Source organism: Oncorhynchus keta, chromosome 34 (assembly GCF_023373465.1).
Source record: "Oncorhynchus keta strain PuntledgeMale-10-30-2019 chromosome 34, Oket_V2, whole genome shotgun sequence".
Taxonomy (NCBI): Eukaryota; Metazoa; Chordata; class Actinopteri; order Salmoniformes; family Salmonidae; genus Oncorhynchus; species Oncorhynchus keta.
This window is the reverse complement of record NC_068454.1, coordinates 19,388,895-19,405,241: the sequence shown is the minus strand read 5'-3', so window position 1 is coordinate 19,405,241 and position 16,347 is coordinate 19,388,895. Positions and strand designations below refer to the sequence as shown.

General features: G+C 44.6%; 1 protein-coding gene across 1 annotated transcript; it reads left to right on the top strand.

Moving 5' to 3' along the window:
• Window positions 1–71: 71 nt before the first annotated feature.
• Window positions 72–5,911, top strand: atp5po (ATP synthase peripheral stalk subunit OSCP). The gene is made up of 7 exons (XM_035749477.2): window positions 72–198; window positions 1,074–1,118; window positions 1,287–1,397; window positions 1,882–2,011; window positions 2,487–2,599; window positions 5,404–5,490; window positions 5,688–5,911. The coding sequence occupies exons 1-7, from the start codon at window positions 172–174 to the stop codon at window positions 5,796–5,798; spliced, it is 624 nt and encodes a 207-aa protein (XP_035605370.1). The 5' UTR covers window positions 72–171; the 3' UTR covers window positions 5,799–5,911.
• Window positions 5,912–16,347: the final 10,436 nt, after the last annotated feature.

Below are 16,347 nucleotides of genomic sequence, written 5' to 3'. Positions count from 1 at the left end.
CTGCTGACGAGGTCAGTGAATTTCCACTTCCTCATTTTTTTAGGTCGAGGAAATACAATTCCACATATTGACATATGAACTACGTTTCCCGTAATGCTTCTCGTTTCTGAATTTACGTACATTACGTACTGTCATGCGCAGAAGTTTTGACCTACACAGTCGCAGGAGAACATGGCAGCTTTAGGACTCCGACTGCAGGTATGACTTTCTAAAAAAACAAGAATGTTAAACGATCTATGGCTCTGTTTTTAATATGAGAATGTATTTAGATTATTAACAAGGACAAAACAGATCAATGTGCATTGTTTTGATATCGCGCAGAATGTGTTTCAACACAGTATACGCGAGGCCTTGCATGCTGGCATGAACTTGACAAGCCCGCTGGCATGCTAACGACAGCCGGCTAACTTCATCAACATTGTTAGGTACCTGGCTGGATAGCTGTCTACGTTTGTTGGGCATTACTGTTAAATATTGTCCAACATCCATAAGACAGAGGTATTATTATCGCTACATAACTTTATTGTAGAAAATGTGGTCAAGCTAACTATTTTTATTATTATTATTATTATTATTTTTAAAAATGTTTCAACAACTCAATCAATACAGAAAGTACATGAGGGAGCACAAGTACACAGACTACATACAATGGACAATCGAGCTAGGGGGGTACACCATCTCATTACAATTACACAAGGACCTTATTAAGGGACACACTTACAATTCTAACAGCTTTTTTGTTAGTAGAGTATTTAACTGTCTTAAAATACAGTTCAATTTCTTTTTGTAGGGTAAGAAAATGTGTTTTTTTTTGTTTGTAAATTTACATTTGTGTATATGAAATTTGGCCAAAAGAATAATGAAATGAATTACATAAAAATGTTTCAGCTTATTTCTATTGTGTGTAAAATCTTCATAAATGGGTTCAATTATAAATCTACTGATGTCTTGCCACAGTTTTCTTACATGAATACAATGCCAAAGTGGTCAAGCTAACCAACGCTAACTTCCTACGGCACTCCAAACGTCACTTATGAAGTCATTGGTTGTTTACGATCTCTTTCCTTCTGCAGGTGCGTCAGTTCAGCACTTCAGTTATTCGACAAGCTTTGATTAGGGTAAGAATGAATTAAGCACTCCTCTGATCAGTGTAATATTAAGTCAATGACGACTCGACTTTGGTAATGATGTTAACGCACGCCACAGCTTGAGTAATGTCATTGGCTCTGTGATTCAAGTACATGGTTGTTTTTATAGCTTATTTTTGTATCTGTTTTCTATTCTAGCCCCCTATCGACGTGTATGGGGTCGGAGGCCGCTATGCCACCGCCTTGTTCTCTGCTGCCAGCAAGCAGAAGAAACTAGAACAAGTAGAGAAGGAGATGGGCACGTTGTCAGTAAGTTATCCACTGCACCTCTCTCTCCTGTCTTAGTCCTCAGTCTGGCCACAAGTTTGTAATGTATATACACTCTATTATCTTGGGCAGGGCTATTCAACTCTTACCGTACGAGGTACGGAGCCTGTTGGTTTTCTGTTCTACCTGATGATTAATTGTACCCACCTGGTTTCCCAGGTCTTAATCAGTCCCATATTAAGGATTACACAGTGGAGCTGGCTTCACGGTCCAGAGTTGAGTTTGGGGGAACTGTGTTTACCTTTATTTAACTAGGCAAGTCAGTTGAGAACAAATTCTTATTTACAATGACGGCCTATACCGGCCAAACACAGACGATGCTGGGTCAATTGTTCGCCGCCCTATGGGACTCCCAATCACAGCCAGTTGTGGGAAACCATACATTTGTCTGTTTGGCACTGTCTGTGGCCACAATATACTTTTTGACCAGCTTCCTTTCTCTTTCTTTCTTTTCCTTCTCCGTAAGTCTCTGATCAAGGACCCCAAGCTGTCCAGTATTGTGATGAACCCCCATGTCAAGCGCAGCCTCAAGCTGAAGTACTTCGGTGCCGCCATGACTAAGGCAAATCTCTCCCCAATCACAGTTAACCTCATCAGTGAGTTGCCCAGTCTTACTAAGTTATACTGCACATGCCACTCTTGTTCTGGAGACTGCTGTTGTGTACGAAAATGAAATGGGACAGGTTTGTTGGTGTATAACGTTGTTGTTCTGCTGTCAAACTACTGCTTGTCTTCCTTTCCGTGTTTTCTGTCCATCTTGACCGTTTGAAACGTTAAAATGGAAAAATCAATATAGATGTCACGCCATACCTTTTGATCGGCTAGTTGTAATCATGAATATGAAGTAAATGTCAGCTAAGAGTGTTTGCTGCTCACAAGTGATCTTAGATAGTGATGCAAATGAGATTAGAAAAGAGTCCTTTAAGAGTATTTTGGCTATTGTTAAGAGAACATCCTCACCCGTACTAATGTTAGTTCATGCAAATGAGGATGAAAATGCAATTAGTGAACATGTTAGTTACTTGTGTCTACTGGCTAGCCTAATGTGGTTTCATTGTCCTCCTCTTTTAGCTGTGTTGGCAGATAATGGCCGCCTGACCCTGACCGCAGATGTCATTGGTGCCTTTGCAAAAATGATGAGCGCTCACCGTGGCGAGGTCATCTGCACTGTCACCACAGCACATGTACGGTGACACACATACACACACTTGTTGTATATGGCATGGGTTCTCAGTGGGGTCGTACTACAGGGGTTCCACGGCCCAGATCACAAAATATATACCATACCAGTCAAAAGTTTGGAAACACCTACTCATTCCAGGGTTCTCTTTATTTTTTACTCATTTCTACATTGTAGAATAATAGTGAAGCCATCACAACTATGAAATAACACACATGGAATCATGTCGTAAGCAAAAAAGTGTTAAGTCAAAATATATTTGAGATTCTTCAAAGTATCCACCCTTTGCCTTGATGACGGCTTTGCACACTTTTGCCATTCTCTCATTTACTTAAAAACATTTCTGTCCAAGGGCAATATTTTGAGGGTACAACACAATACATTGTAATGTTATTAGGCCTAATCTACAATTATTTTATGCCAATGCAGCTGTTTCTATCACAATATCAAATGTCTTTTTTTAATTTTACCTTTATGTAACTAGGCAAGTCAGTTAAGAACAAATTCTTATTTTCAATGACTGCCTAGGAACAGTGGGTTAACTGCCTGTTCAGGGGCAGAACGACAGATTTGTACCTTGTCAGCTCGGGGGTTTGAACTTGCAACCTTCCGGTTACTAGTCCAACGCTCTAACTACTAGGCTACCCTGCCGCCCCTGGGTAACAATTAAGTACGTTACTGTGATTGTTTTTAATTAAAGTGGTCAAAAAGAAACAGATAGCTTCTTAGAATATAGCAATTTCTCAAGCAAGAATTTTGACCGGACCAATGTCCCCTCCATTTTTTTGGGGGATCAGGTCTGCTGAGTGCAAACTTAAACGTTGTGAAAATTCTGTGCAACATCTGGCGCATGTTTGTGAACACTGAGGCTGTACCCGCTTTAAATTAGTTTTCACAATGGCCATGTAGGCTACTGTGGCTATTTGATCATAATGTCGGCCTAACATTTTAACATGGTTATAGCTGTTCTATCATTCAGCCTACAGTAGCAGCCAATGTCTGGTGTTCAATGTAGGCCTACATTGCACAAGGAAGAAAAAACATGCAGGGCTTGACAGTAACCTGTTTATCCACTTGTCCTTCAGACAAGGTGACTGAAAATGTTGTTTGATGCAAGAAACCTTTACAAAATAAAATTCATTATTATTCCCATTTCATTATTAGAGAATCAGACAAATGATGCTACCCTCTGCCTATTGGCTACTTAGGATTGAATAAACTATCTCAAAATACAGCACTTCCCCTTTAAGACAAAAAAAACTCCTCTTTACCTGACTCGCTTTTCTAGAGCTGTACATGTTTTGTGCTCTTTTTGGAAGCAATCACCCTATTGCTGATTTATAACATTGGCTAATAACTCACTATCAGGTGCACCTACCACCAATAGCCTGAGACTAATAAAAAAAAAAAAGTTTGGCAATCGACTAGGAATGCCTTGGTGACCACTGCTCTAGAAAGTTGAGTCAAGTTCAATCTCGTGCTTCTCTCTGTGGGCTAATATTTCTGCACAGCAGTCCCGGGGAAGCTGTGTGGCAGTCTCGGCTACTGCGTGCACACGCAGCTTAGAGAGAACATTGGACTGTCAGAGTGCTTTGAGTGGGGAGGGGGAAATGAAAAAATTAGCTGTTATTGGTAGAGAGATTTGAAACTCTGTTTCTTATCAATCTTTTAACTAATTTACCGCATGGTGATGTCACCATGGATATCTCTCCCACCAAAACAGGCTGAAATTTCAGGCTGTCTTTTCAAACAGCGCTTACACTAAAAGGGCATTTATCAATAGTTTCACAATTTCACATTATTATTCCAACCTCATAATGTGGAAATGTGTATATAAAACACAGTAATATCATGTTTGTCTTTAACCCTGGGCAACATGGGTCTAGCAGGCTCACAGCGGTATTGGTATCCACAGTACTCCACCAATTATACATTCTGGTATACACAACTCAATACTTATTGTATTCCTAATTATATTTTTGAAACATAAATGCACGGCCGGCCCGCTCATTAAGTGGCATTAGGCGCCCTCCTATGGCGGCAGATTGACAAGGGTGGCATTTTCTGAGTTAAACTGACCAAGACGCACCTCCAACAACACCACATAAATGAAACCTCACAATTCTTCCAAAAACAATGACAATTTCTCTCAACCAGTGGCATATGGGCTTTTTAGGTGAGTACTGATGCCGCCCTGTGATAAGCCGTGCCCACTTTGTCAAAGGCAGGGGCGCAAAATACTTTGCTTGTCCAATCCCAGCTCGCCTCTCCAGGGTGCTGTTGGAGAGACGCATCGCTGCGGCACAACACCAACATTCCGTCAAAAAAATGATCTAACATAAATTATGTAGCAGATATGATATAGTAGAAAGAGTATATGGCCTTTTCTGTAGCTTACAGGATATAAAATCTGACAGTCATACCTCCATACCTATTTTGTATAATGTTTTTATCTCACATGAGAGATTCTGTTTTTTTATTTTTTTATTTAACGGGGCAAGTCAGTTAAGAACAAATTCTTATTCATAATGACGGCCTAGGAACACGCAGCTTAGTGGGTTAACTGCCTTGGTCAGGGGCAGAACGACAGATTTACCTGATCTACCTTGTCAGCTTGGGGATTCGATCCACCAACCTTTCGGTTACTGGCCCAACGCTCTAACCACTAGGCTACCGCCGCCCCATCCCTGAGGACAAAGGGGGTCCGTGGCCCCAAAAAGTTTGAGAATCCCTGGTATATGGTTGTCAATCCAAGTTCCATATCAGTTGTAGCATTTGATTTGATATTTCTGTTTGTGTGTATAACAGCCCCTTGATGAGGCTAACCTGGCAGATCTGAAGGTGGCTCTGAATGGCTTCCTGACAAAGGGAGAGACTCTCATACTAGAGACCAAGGTGAGGTCATACTCAATTCGTGCCCTCTGTGGCACAATAAGGCTTTTCAATCATCTACCATCAATTTATGGTTAGATGCAATGGTTTAGGACTGTAAGGCTAGCACTAAACGAGAACATGCTGATATCCAGTCGCATACATTGCTATGGCGTCGACTGGTGCTTTAACTTCCTGTGTTATTTTGCTTTTCCCTCCAGTCTGACACCTCCATCCTGGGCGGTATGATTGTAAGCATTGGGGATAAGTATGTGGACATGTCCACCAAGACAAAGATCCACAAATTGACCAAGATCATCAGAGATAGTTAAGTCTGTCTCGTCCAGTGGGGCATGGGGATGTTTCTCTGCCTTCTGCAACCTATACAGCGCTATGTCCGCTAAGATCCTGTCTAGTTGTTCATAATAAAATATTCTGTAACATATACTTTGTATTTGAAATATCTTTATTTGTGTGTCCATGCAGACTGGTTGTTGCTGATGGAGGGAATATCAAATGCCTGTTTTTATTAGCTTAGATACAGTGCCTTTCGGAAAGTATTCAGACTCCTTGACTTTTTCCACGTTACATTACAGCCTTATTTTAAATACCCCCCCCTCAATCGACACACTAAAATAACACATTTACATAAGTGTTAAGACCCTTTACTCAGTACTTTCTTGAAGCACCTTCGGCAGCAATCAAGTCTTCTTGGGTATGACGCTACAAACGTGGCACACCTGTATTTGGGGAGTTTCTCCAATTCTTCTCTGCAGATCCTCTCAAGCTCTGACAGGTTGGATGGGGAGTGTTGCTGCACAGCTATTTTCAAGTCTCCATAGATGTTCAATCGGGTTCAAGTCCAGGCTCTTGCTGGGCCATTTAAGGGCATTCATAGACTTGTACCGAAGCCAATCCTGCGCTGTGTTGGCTGTGTGCTTAGGGTTGTTGTCCTTTTGGAAGGAGAACCTTCGCCCCAGTCAGGTCCTGAGCGCTCTGGAGAAGGTTTTCATCAAGGATCTCTGTACTCTTGCAGTCCCTGCTGCTGAAAAACATCGCCATAGGATGACTCTGCCACCACCATTCTCTGTAGGGATGGTGCCAGGTTTCCTCCAGACCTGACGCTAAGCATTTTGGCCAAAGAGTTTAATCTTTGTTTCATCAGACCAGATAATCTGGTTTCTCATGGTCTGAGAGTATTTAAATGGCTTTTGGCGAACTCCAAGCGAGCTCTCGTGCCTTTTACTGAGGAGTGTCTCCCGTCTGGTCAATCTACCATAAAGGCCTGATTGGTGGTGCTGCAGAGATGGTTGTCCTGGAAGGTTCTCCCATCTATACAGAGGAACTCTAGAGCTCTGTCAGAGTGACTATTGGGTTCTTGGCCACCTCCCTGACCAAGGCCCTTCTCCCCCAATTGCTCAGTTTGGCTGGGCGGCCAGCTCTAGGAAGAGTCTTGGTGGTTCCAAACTTCTTCCATTTAAGAATGATGGAGGCCACTGCGTTCTTGGGGACCTTCAATGCTGCATTTTCTTTTATACCCCTCCCCAGATCTGCTGCTCGACACAATCCTGTCTCGGCGCTCTACTGACAATTCCTTCGATCTCATGGTTTGGTTTTTGCTCTGACATGCACAGTCAACTGTGGGACCTTATATAGACGTGTGTGCCTTCTAAATCATGTCCAATGAATGGAATTTACCACAGGTGGACTCCAGTCAAGTTGTAGAAACATCTCAAGGATGATAAATGGAAACAGGATGCACCAGAGCTGAACTTTGAGTCTCATAGCAAGGGGTCTGAATGCTTATGTAAAAAGCATTTTTTTCTTTTTAATATATTTACCAAAATGTCTAAACTGTTTTCACTTTGTCAGTATGGGGTATTATGTGCATATTACTGAATAAGCCTGTAATGTAACAATTTGGAAAAAGTAAAGGGGTCTGAATACTTTTCGAAGGCACTGTAAAATATGATACTTGACTAACCAGTCTCAGACCAGTGCCATTGAGCAAATGTGTTGAAACACGCTGCATACATTTTTTTTGGTCTGTCTAGTGGCAAAACATGAGATTCACTTTTCAGTGTTGCTGTCGGCAAGGTTGTGTGAAAGTCACTTCAATCTAATGAGCTGCATGTCCATTTACTCCACATTCATGTCAGTTGTAAGGTTGCTGCATGTGAAGTCAAAAGTGCAAAGCACACAAATGGATAAGAATGTTGTTACATGCAGTAGTCCAACTGATTGAGATTACCAGTACAGGTCTTGCTTCTGCAAAAATAATTATTTTTGTGTGTGGCCAGTCAATGGCTATGCCTGGCTGTTCTACATTCTCCCCTACCTTACGTATGTAAAATAGGTACCCTTTTTAATTCGATGAGGTGGATGGGCCCGTATCAACTAATTACTAGATACATTTTTTTGATCTGTAATTATGTTTTTCTATTTCCTCTGAGACGCAGTTCAGTGAAACTGCCACTAAACATTAGTTGCATTGGATAGCCATGATTATTCCCAAATACTGTATGCATGAACTGCTGATACATCTATCTATGGTGTGAGTTGTGTGTTTGCATGCTGAACTGCATCAGTGAGATTGAGGGGCAGGACCGTGAGTGTGCACTTTATTTTTCCTTGAGGTCAGTCAACCTGATCTGCAGGTTGAAGATGGCACCAGAAGAAATGGCAGCCGTTTTAGGGCACCTAACCAATTGTATTATGTGGGGGCTTTTCGTGTTATTTGGAACTTATTTTGTACACAATGTTTCTGCCACTGTATCTTACAGCAAAAATAGAGCCTCTGGATATCAGGACAGCGATCACTCACCTCAGATTAGACAAACATTTTTTTCTTCAACAAGCAAGACGCACAGGATATGCATAAGACACCCGACAAGGCCAATATCCCCGTCATTGGCAGGAGAAAGAAATGCAGATATAGAGGACACAGGGCGGGGTGCCTTTTTAATAAGGATCCACCGACTGAGTGGGAAATCTGACTTTACCATCAATATTACTTGCCAACGTACAATCATTTGACAATAAATTAAAAGATGTAAGATCACAAATATACTACCAACGAGACATCAAAAACTGTAATATCTTATGTTTCACCGAATCGTGGCTGAATGACGACATGGATAACATTCAGCTGGCGGACCTCCCGGGTGGCACAGTGGTTAAGGGCGCTGTACTGCAGCGCCAGCTGTGCCATCAGAGACTCTGGGTTCGCGCCCAGACTCTGTCGTAACCGGCCGCGACCGGGAGGTCCGTGGGGCGACGCACAATTGGCCTAGCGTCGTCCGGGTTAGGGAGGGCTTGGTCGGTAGGGATGTCCTTGTCTCATTTTGCACCAGCGCCAGACTCCTGCACCAGCACCAGACTCCTGTGGCGGGACGGGCGCAGTGCGCGCTAACCAAGGTTGCCAGGTACACATTTGTGCGGCTGGCTTCCGGGTTGGATGTGCGCTGTGTTAAGAAGCAGTGCGGCTGGTTGGGTTGTGTATCGGAGGACGCATGACTTTCAACCTTCGTCTCTCCCGAGCCCGTACGGGAGTTGTAGTGATGAGACAAGATAGTAGCTACTACAACAATTGGATACCACGAAATTGGGGAGAAAAAGGGGTAAAAATAAAAAAAACATTCAGCTGGCGGGATATAAGCTGCACCAGCTAGATAGAATAGCACACTTCGGTAAGACGAGGGGGGCGGTCTGTGTATGTTTATAAACAGTTGGTGCACATAATCTAAGGAAGTCTCTAGATTTTGCTCGTCTGAAGTAGAGTACCTCATGATAAGCTGTAGACCACACTATCTGCCAGGAGAGTTTTCATCAATATTTTTCATGACTTTATCTACAACCACAGATGGATGCTGGCACTAAGATCGCACTCGGCAAACTTGAAAACGCCCACCCAGAGGCGGCATTCCTAGTGGCCTGGGACTTTAATGCAAGGTATTTGAAATCAGTCTTGCCTAATTTCTATCCACATGTTAAATGTGCAACCAGAGGGGGGAAAAAATCTATATCACCTTTACTCCACAAACAGAGACGGGTACAAAGCTCTCCCTCGTCCCCCCTTTTGGCAAATCTGACCATAATTCCAATGTCCTGATTCCTGCTTACAAGCAAAAACTAAAGTATGAAGCACCAGTGACTCGATCAATAAAAAAAGTGGTCCGATGACGCAGATGCTAAGCTACAGGACTGTTTTGCTAGCACAGACTGGAATATGTTCCGGGATTCCTCTGATGGCATTGAGGAATACACCGCAACAGTCACTGGCTTCATCAATAAGTGCATCAATGGCGTCGTCCCCACAGTGACTTTACGTACATACCCCAACCAGAATCCATGGGTCACTGGCAACATCCACACTGATCTGCCGCCTTCAAGGAGTGGAACTCTAACCCGGACACTTATAAGAAATCCCGCTACGCCCTCAGACGAACTATCAAACAGGCAAAGCACCAATACAGGACTAAGATTGAAACGTACTACACCGGCTCGTCGGATGTGGGGTAGGGAAGCACAGTCACGAGCTGCCCAGTGACACAAGCCTACCAGATGAGCTAATTAACTTCTATGCTTGCTTTGAGGCAAGCAACACTGAGACATGCATGAGAGCATCAGCTGTTCTGGACGACTGTGTGATCACGCTCTCTGTAGCCGACGTAAGTAAGACCTTTAAACATTCACAAAGCCAATGGGCCAGTTGGGTTACCAGGACGTGTGCTCCGGGCATGTGCTGGCCAACTGGCAGGTGTCTTCACTGACATTTTCAACATGTCCCTGATTGAGTCTGTAATACCAGCATGTTTCAAGCAGATCACCATATTCCCTGTGCCCAAGAACACTAAGGTAACCTGCCTAAATGACTACAGACTGGTAGCACCCACGTCCGTAGCCATGAAGTGCTTTGAAAGGCTGGTCATGGCTCACATGCACACCATTATCCTAGAAACCCTAGACCCACTTTGCATACTGCCCAAACAGATACACAGATAATCAAATCAAATTTGATTTGTCACATACACATGGTTAGCAGATGTTAATGCGAGCGTAGCGAAATGCTTGTGTTTCTAGTTCCGAAAATGCAGTAATAACCAACAAGTAATCTAACCTTACAATTTCACAACAACTACCTTATACACACACAAGTGTAAAGGGATGAAGAATATGTACATAAAAATATATGAATGAGTGATGGTACAGAACGGCATAGGGAAGATGCAGTAGATGGTATAGAGTACAGTATATACATATGAGATGAGTAATGTAGGGTATGAAAACATATAAAAGTGGCATTGTTTAAAGTGCCTAGTGATACATGTATTACATAAAGACGGCAAGATGCAGTAGATGGTATAGAGTACAGTATATACATATGAGATGAGTAATGTAGGGTATGAAAACATATAAAAGTGGCATTGTTTAAAGTGGCTAGTGATACATGTATTACATAAAGATGGCAAGATGCAGTAGATGGTATAGAGTACAGTATATACATATGAGATGAGTAATGTAGGGTATGAAAACATATAAAAGTGGCATTGTTTAAAGTGGCTAGTGATACATTTTTTACATCAATTTTTCCATTATTAAAGTGGCTAGAGTTGAGTCAGTATGTTGGTGAGTAATGAAATATATGTAAACATTATTAGTGACTAGAGTGTTGCATTTATTAAAGTGGCCAATGATTTCAAGTCTGTATCTAGGCAGCAGCCTCTGTGCTAGTGAGGGCTGTTTAACAGTCTGATGGCCTTGAGATAGAAGCTGTTTTTCAGTCTCTCAGTCCCTGCTTTGATGCACCTGTACTGACCTTGCCTACTGGATGATAGCGGGGTGTACAGGCAGTGGCTCGGGTGGTTGTTGTCCTTGATGATCTTTATGGCCTTCCTGTTACATCGGGTGGTGTAGGTGTCCTGGAGGACAGGTAGTTTGCGGTGTGTTGTGCAGACCTCACTACCCTCTAGAGAGCCTTACGGTTGTGGGCGGAGCAGTTGCGGTACCAGGCGGTGATACAGCCCGACAGGATGCTCTCGATTGTGCATCTGTAGAAGTTTGAGAGTGCTTTTGGTGACAAGCCAAATTTCTTCAGCCTCCTGAGGTTGAAGAGGCGCTGCTGTGCCTTCTTCACCATGCTGTCTGTGTGGGTGGACCAATTTAGTTTGACCGTGATGTGTACGCTGAGGAACTTAAAACTTTCTACCCTCTCCACTACTGTCCCGTCGATGTGGATAGGGGGGTGCTCCCTCTGCTGTTTCCTGAAGTCCATAATCATCTCCTTTGTTTTGTTGAAGTTGAGTGTGAGGTTATTTTCCTGACACCACACTCTGAGGGCCCTCACCTCCTCCCTGTAGGCCGTCTCGTCGTGGTTTGTAATCAAGCCTACCACTGTAGTGTCGTCTGCAAACTTGATGATTGAGTTGGATGCGTGCATGGCCACGCAGTCGTGGGTGAACAGGGAGTACAGGAGAGGGCTCAGAACGCACCCTTGTGGGGCCCCAGTGTTGAGGATCAGCGGGGTGGAGATGTTGTTACCTACCCTCACCACCTGGGGGCGGCCCATCAGGATGTCCAGTACCCAGTTGCACAGGGCAGGGTCGAGACCCAGGGTCTAAATGCTGAGCTGTAGTCGATGAACAGCATTCTCACATAGGTATTCCTCTTGTCCAGATGGGTTAGGGCAGTGTGCAGTGTGATTGCGTCATCTGTGCACCTATTGGAGTGGGTCGAGGGTCTCAGGTAGGGTGGAGGTGATATGGTCCTTGACTAGTCTCTCGAAGCACTTCATGATGACGGAAGTGAGTGCTACTGGGCGGTAGTCATTTAGCTCAGTTACCTTAGCTTTCGTGGGAACAGGAAGAATGGTGTCCCTCTTGAAGCATGTGGGAACAGCAGACTGGGATAAGGATTGATAGAATATGTCCGTAAACACACCAGCCAGCTTGTCTGCGCATGCTCTGAGGACGCGGCTGGAGATGCTGTCTGGGCCTGCAGCCTTGCGAGGGTTAACACGTTGAAATGTTTTACTGAAGTCGGCTGCAGTGACGGAGAGTCTGCAGGTTTTGGTAGAGGGCCGTGTCAGTGGCACTGTATTGTCCTCAAAGCGAGCAAAGAAGTTGTTTAGTCTGTCTGGTTGCGGTGGGTACGACATCGCCGATGCACTTGCTAATAAACTCGCTCACCGAATCAGCGTATTCGTCAATGTTGTTGTTTGACGCAATGCGGAACATATCCCAGTCCACGACATCGAAGCAATCTTGAAGCGTGGAATCAGATTGGTCGGACCAGCGTTGAACAGACCTGAGCGTGGGAGCTTCCTGTTTTAGTCTCTGTCTATAGGCAGGGAGCAACAAAATGGAGTCGTGGTCAGTTTTTCTGAAAGGTGGGTGGGGGAGGGCCGTATATGCATCGTGGAAGTTAGAATAACAATGATCCAGGGTTTTACCAGCTCTGGTAGCACAATCAATATGCTGATAGAATTTAGGGAGTCTTGTTTTCAGATTAGCCTTGTTAAAATCCCCAGCTACAATGAATGCAGTCTCAGGATATGTGGTTTCCAGTTTACATGGAGTCAAATAAAGTTTGTTCAGGGCCATTGATGTGTCTACTTGGGGGGGGGGGAATATATGCGGCTGTGATTATAATCGAAGAGAATTCTCTTGGTAGATAATGCGGCCGACATTTGATTGTGAGGAATTCTAAGTCAGGTGAACAGAAGGACTTGAGTTCCTGTATGTTGTTATGATCACACTACATCTCGTTTATCATAAGGCATACCCCCCGCCCCTCTTCTTACCAGAAAGATGCTTGTTTCTGTCGGCGCGATGCGTGAAGAAACCAGCTGGCTGTACGAACTCCGATAGCGTGTCACGAGTAAGCCATGTTTCCGTGAAGCAAAGAATGTTAGTCTCTTATGTCTCTCTGGAATGATGCCCTTGCTCGAATTTCATCAACCTTGTTGTCAAGAGACTGGACATTGCAGAGTAGTATGCTCGGGAGCGGTGCGCGATGTGCCCATCTCCGGAGCCTGACCAGAAGACCGCTTCGTCTGCCCCTTTTACGGCGTTGTTGTTTTGGTTCGCCGGCTGGAATCCGATCCATTGTCCTGGGTGGTGGGCAAAACAGAGGATCCGCTTCGGGAAAGTCGTATTCCTGGTCGTAATGAAGGTGAGTTGACGTTGCTCTTATATCCAGTAGTTCCTCCCGACTGTATGTAATAAAACCCAAGATTACCTGGGGTACCAATGTATGAAATAACACGTAAAAAAACGAAATACTGCATAGTTTCCTAGGAACGCGAAGCGAGGCGGCCATCTCTGTCGGCACCGGAAGTAGTGGCTATAATCTCTTTTGCACTCCAAACTGCCCTTTCACACCTGGACAAAAGGACCACTTACGTGCGAATGCTATTCATTGACTACATCTCAGCGTTCAACACCATAGTGCTCTCACAGCTCATCACTAAGCTAAGGATCCTGGGACTAAACACCTCCCTCTGCAGCTGGATCCTGGATTTTCTGACGGGCCGCCCCCAGGTGGTAAGGGTAGGTAACAACACATCTGCCACGCTGATCCTCAACACTGGAGCCCCTCAGGGATGCGTGCTCAGTCCCCTCCTGTACTCGCTGTTCACTTATGACTGATGTCGGAAAGATATCAGTTTGTCTCTGTAAATGGTTTGTCCTCTGACAAAGCAACTGTACATGTCGATGTTCCTCAAGGTTCCTTTTTAGGACCACTATTGTTTTCACTATATATTTGACCTCTTGGGGATGTCATTCGAAAACACAATGTTAACTTTCACTGCTATGCGGATGACACACAGCTGTACATTTCAATGAAACATGGTGAAGCACCAAAATTGCCCTCGCTAGAAGCATGTGTTTCAGACATAAGGAAGTGGATGGCTGCAAACTTGCTACTTTTAACCTCAGACAAAACAGAGATGCTTGTTCTAGGTCCCAAGAAACAAAGAGATCTTCTGTTGAATCTGACAATTAATCTTAATGGTTGTACAGTCGTCTCAAATAAAACTGTGAAGGACCTCAGCGTTACTCTGGACCCTGATCTCTCTTTTGAAGAACATATCAAGACCATTTCAAGGACAGCTTTTTTCCATCTACATAACATTGCAAAAATCAGAAACTTTCTGTCCAAAAATGATACAGAAAGAAAAATTAATCCATGCTTTTGTCACTTCTAGGTTAGACTACTGCAATGCTCTACTTTCCGGCTACCCGAATAAAGCACTAAATAAACTTCAGTTAGTGCTAAATACGGCTGCTAGAATCCTGACTAGAACCAAAAAAATTGATCATATTACTCCAGTGCTAGCCTCCCTACACTGGCTTCCTGTCAAAGCAAGGGCTGATTTCAAGGTTTTACTGCTAACCTACAAAGCATTACATGTGCTTGCTCCTACCTAATCTCTCTGATTTGGTCCTGCCATACATACCTACACGTACGCTACGGTCACAAGATGCAGGTCTCCTAATTGTCCCTAGAATTTCTATGCAAACAGCTGGAGGCAGGGCTTTCTCCTATAGAGCTCCATTTTTATGGAACAGTCTGCCTACCCATGTCAGAGACGCAAACTCGGTCTCAACCTTTAAGTCTTTACTGAAGACTCATCTCTTCAGTGGGTCATATGATTGAGTGTAGTCTGGCCCAGGAGTGGGAAGGCGAACGGAAAGGCTCTGGAGCAACGAACCGCTATTGCTGTCTCTGCCTGGCCGGTTCCCCTCTTTCCACTGGGATTCTCTGCCTCTAACCCTATTACAGGGGCTGAGTCACTGGCTTACTGGGGCTCCCTCATACCGTCCCTGGGAGGGGTGCGTCACCTGAGTGGGTTGAGTCACTGATGTGGTCATCCTGTCTGGGTTGGCACCCCCCTTGGGTTGTGCCGTGCCGGAGATCTTTGTGGGCTATACTCAACCTTGACTCAGGATGGTAAGTTGGTAGTTGAAGATATCCCTCTAGTGGTGTGGGGGCTGTGCTTTGGCAAAGTGGGTGGGGTTATATCCTTCCTGTTTGGCCCTGTCCGGGGGTGTCCTTGGATGGGGCCACAGTGTCTCCTGATCCTTCCTGTCTCAGCCTCCAGTATTTATGCTGCAGTATCCTCCAGGCCGGCTCGGTCCTCCCCTCCCGCTCCGTGGCTCGACGACTCATTGCGAGCTCACAGAACAGGGCTCCGGGCAGCCGAGCGGAAATGGAGGAAAACTCGCCTCCCTGCGGACCTGGCATCCTTTCACTCCCTCCTCTCTACATTTTCCTCTTCTGTCTCTGCTGCTAAAGCCACTTTCTACCACTCTAAATTCCAAGCATCTGCCTCTAACCCTAGGAAGCTCTTTGCCACCTTCTCCTCCCTCCTGAATCCCCCCTCCTCCCTCTCTGCAGATGACTTCGTCAACCATTTTGAAAAGAAGGTCGACGACATCCGATCCTCGTTTGCTAAGTCAAACGACACCGCTGGTTCTGCTCACACTGCCCTACCCTGTGCTCTGACCTCTTTCTCCCCTCTCTCTCCAGATGAAATCTCACGTCTTGTGATGGCCGGCCGCCCAACAACCTGCCCGCTTGACCCTATCCCCTCCTCTCTTCTCCAGACCATTTCCGGAGACCTTCTCCCTTACCTCACCTCGCTCATCAACTCATCCCTGACCGCTGGCTACGTCCCTTCCGTCTTCGAGAGAGCGAGAGTTGCACCCCTTCTGAAAAAGCCTACACTCGATCCCTCCGATGTCAACAACTACAGACCAGTATCCCTTCTTTCTTTTCTCTCCAAAACTCTTGATAGCTCTCCCGCTATCTCTCTCAGAATGACCTTCTTGATCCAAATCAGTCAGGTTTCAAGACTAGTCATTCAACTGAGACTGT

What these genes read in the sequence shown, in the direction of transcription:
- atp5po (XM_035749477.2), top strand. Translation starts at nt 172, where the DNA reads ATGGCAGCTTTAGGACTCCGACTGCAG. An exon ending in CTTTAGGACTCCGACTGCAG is followed by an intron (nt 199 to 1,073) that starts GTATGACTTTCT and finishes TTCCTTCTGCAG; the next exon opens with GTGCGTCAGTTCAGCACTTC. An exon ending in GCACTGTCACCACAGCACAT is followed by an intron (nt 2,600 to 5,403) that starts GTACGGTGACAC and finishes TGTGTATAACAG; the next exon opens with CCCCTTGATGAGGCTAACCT.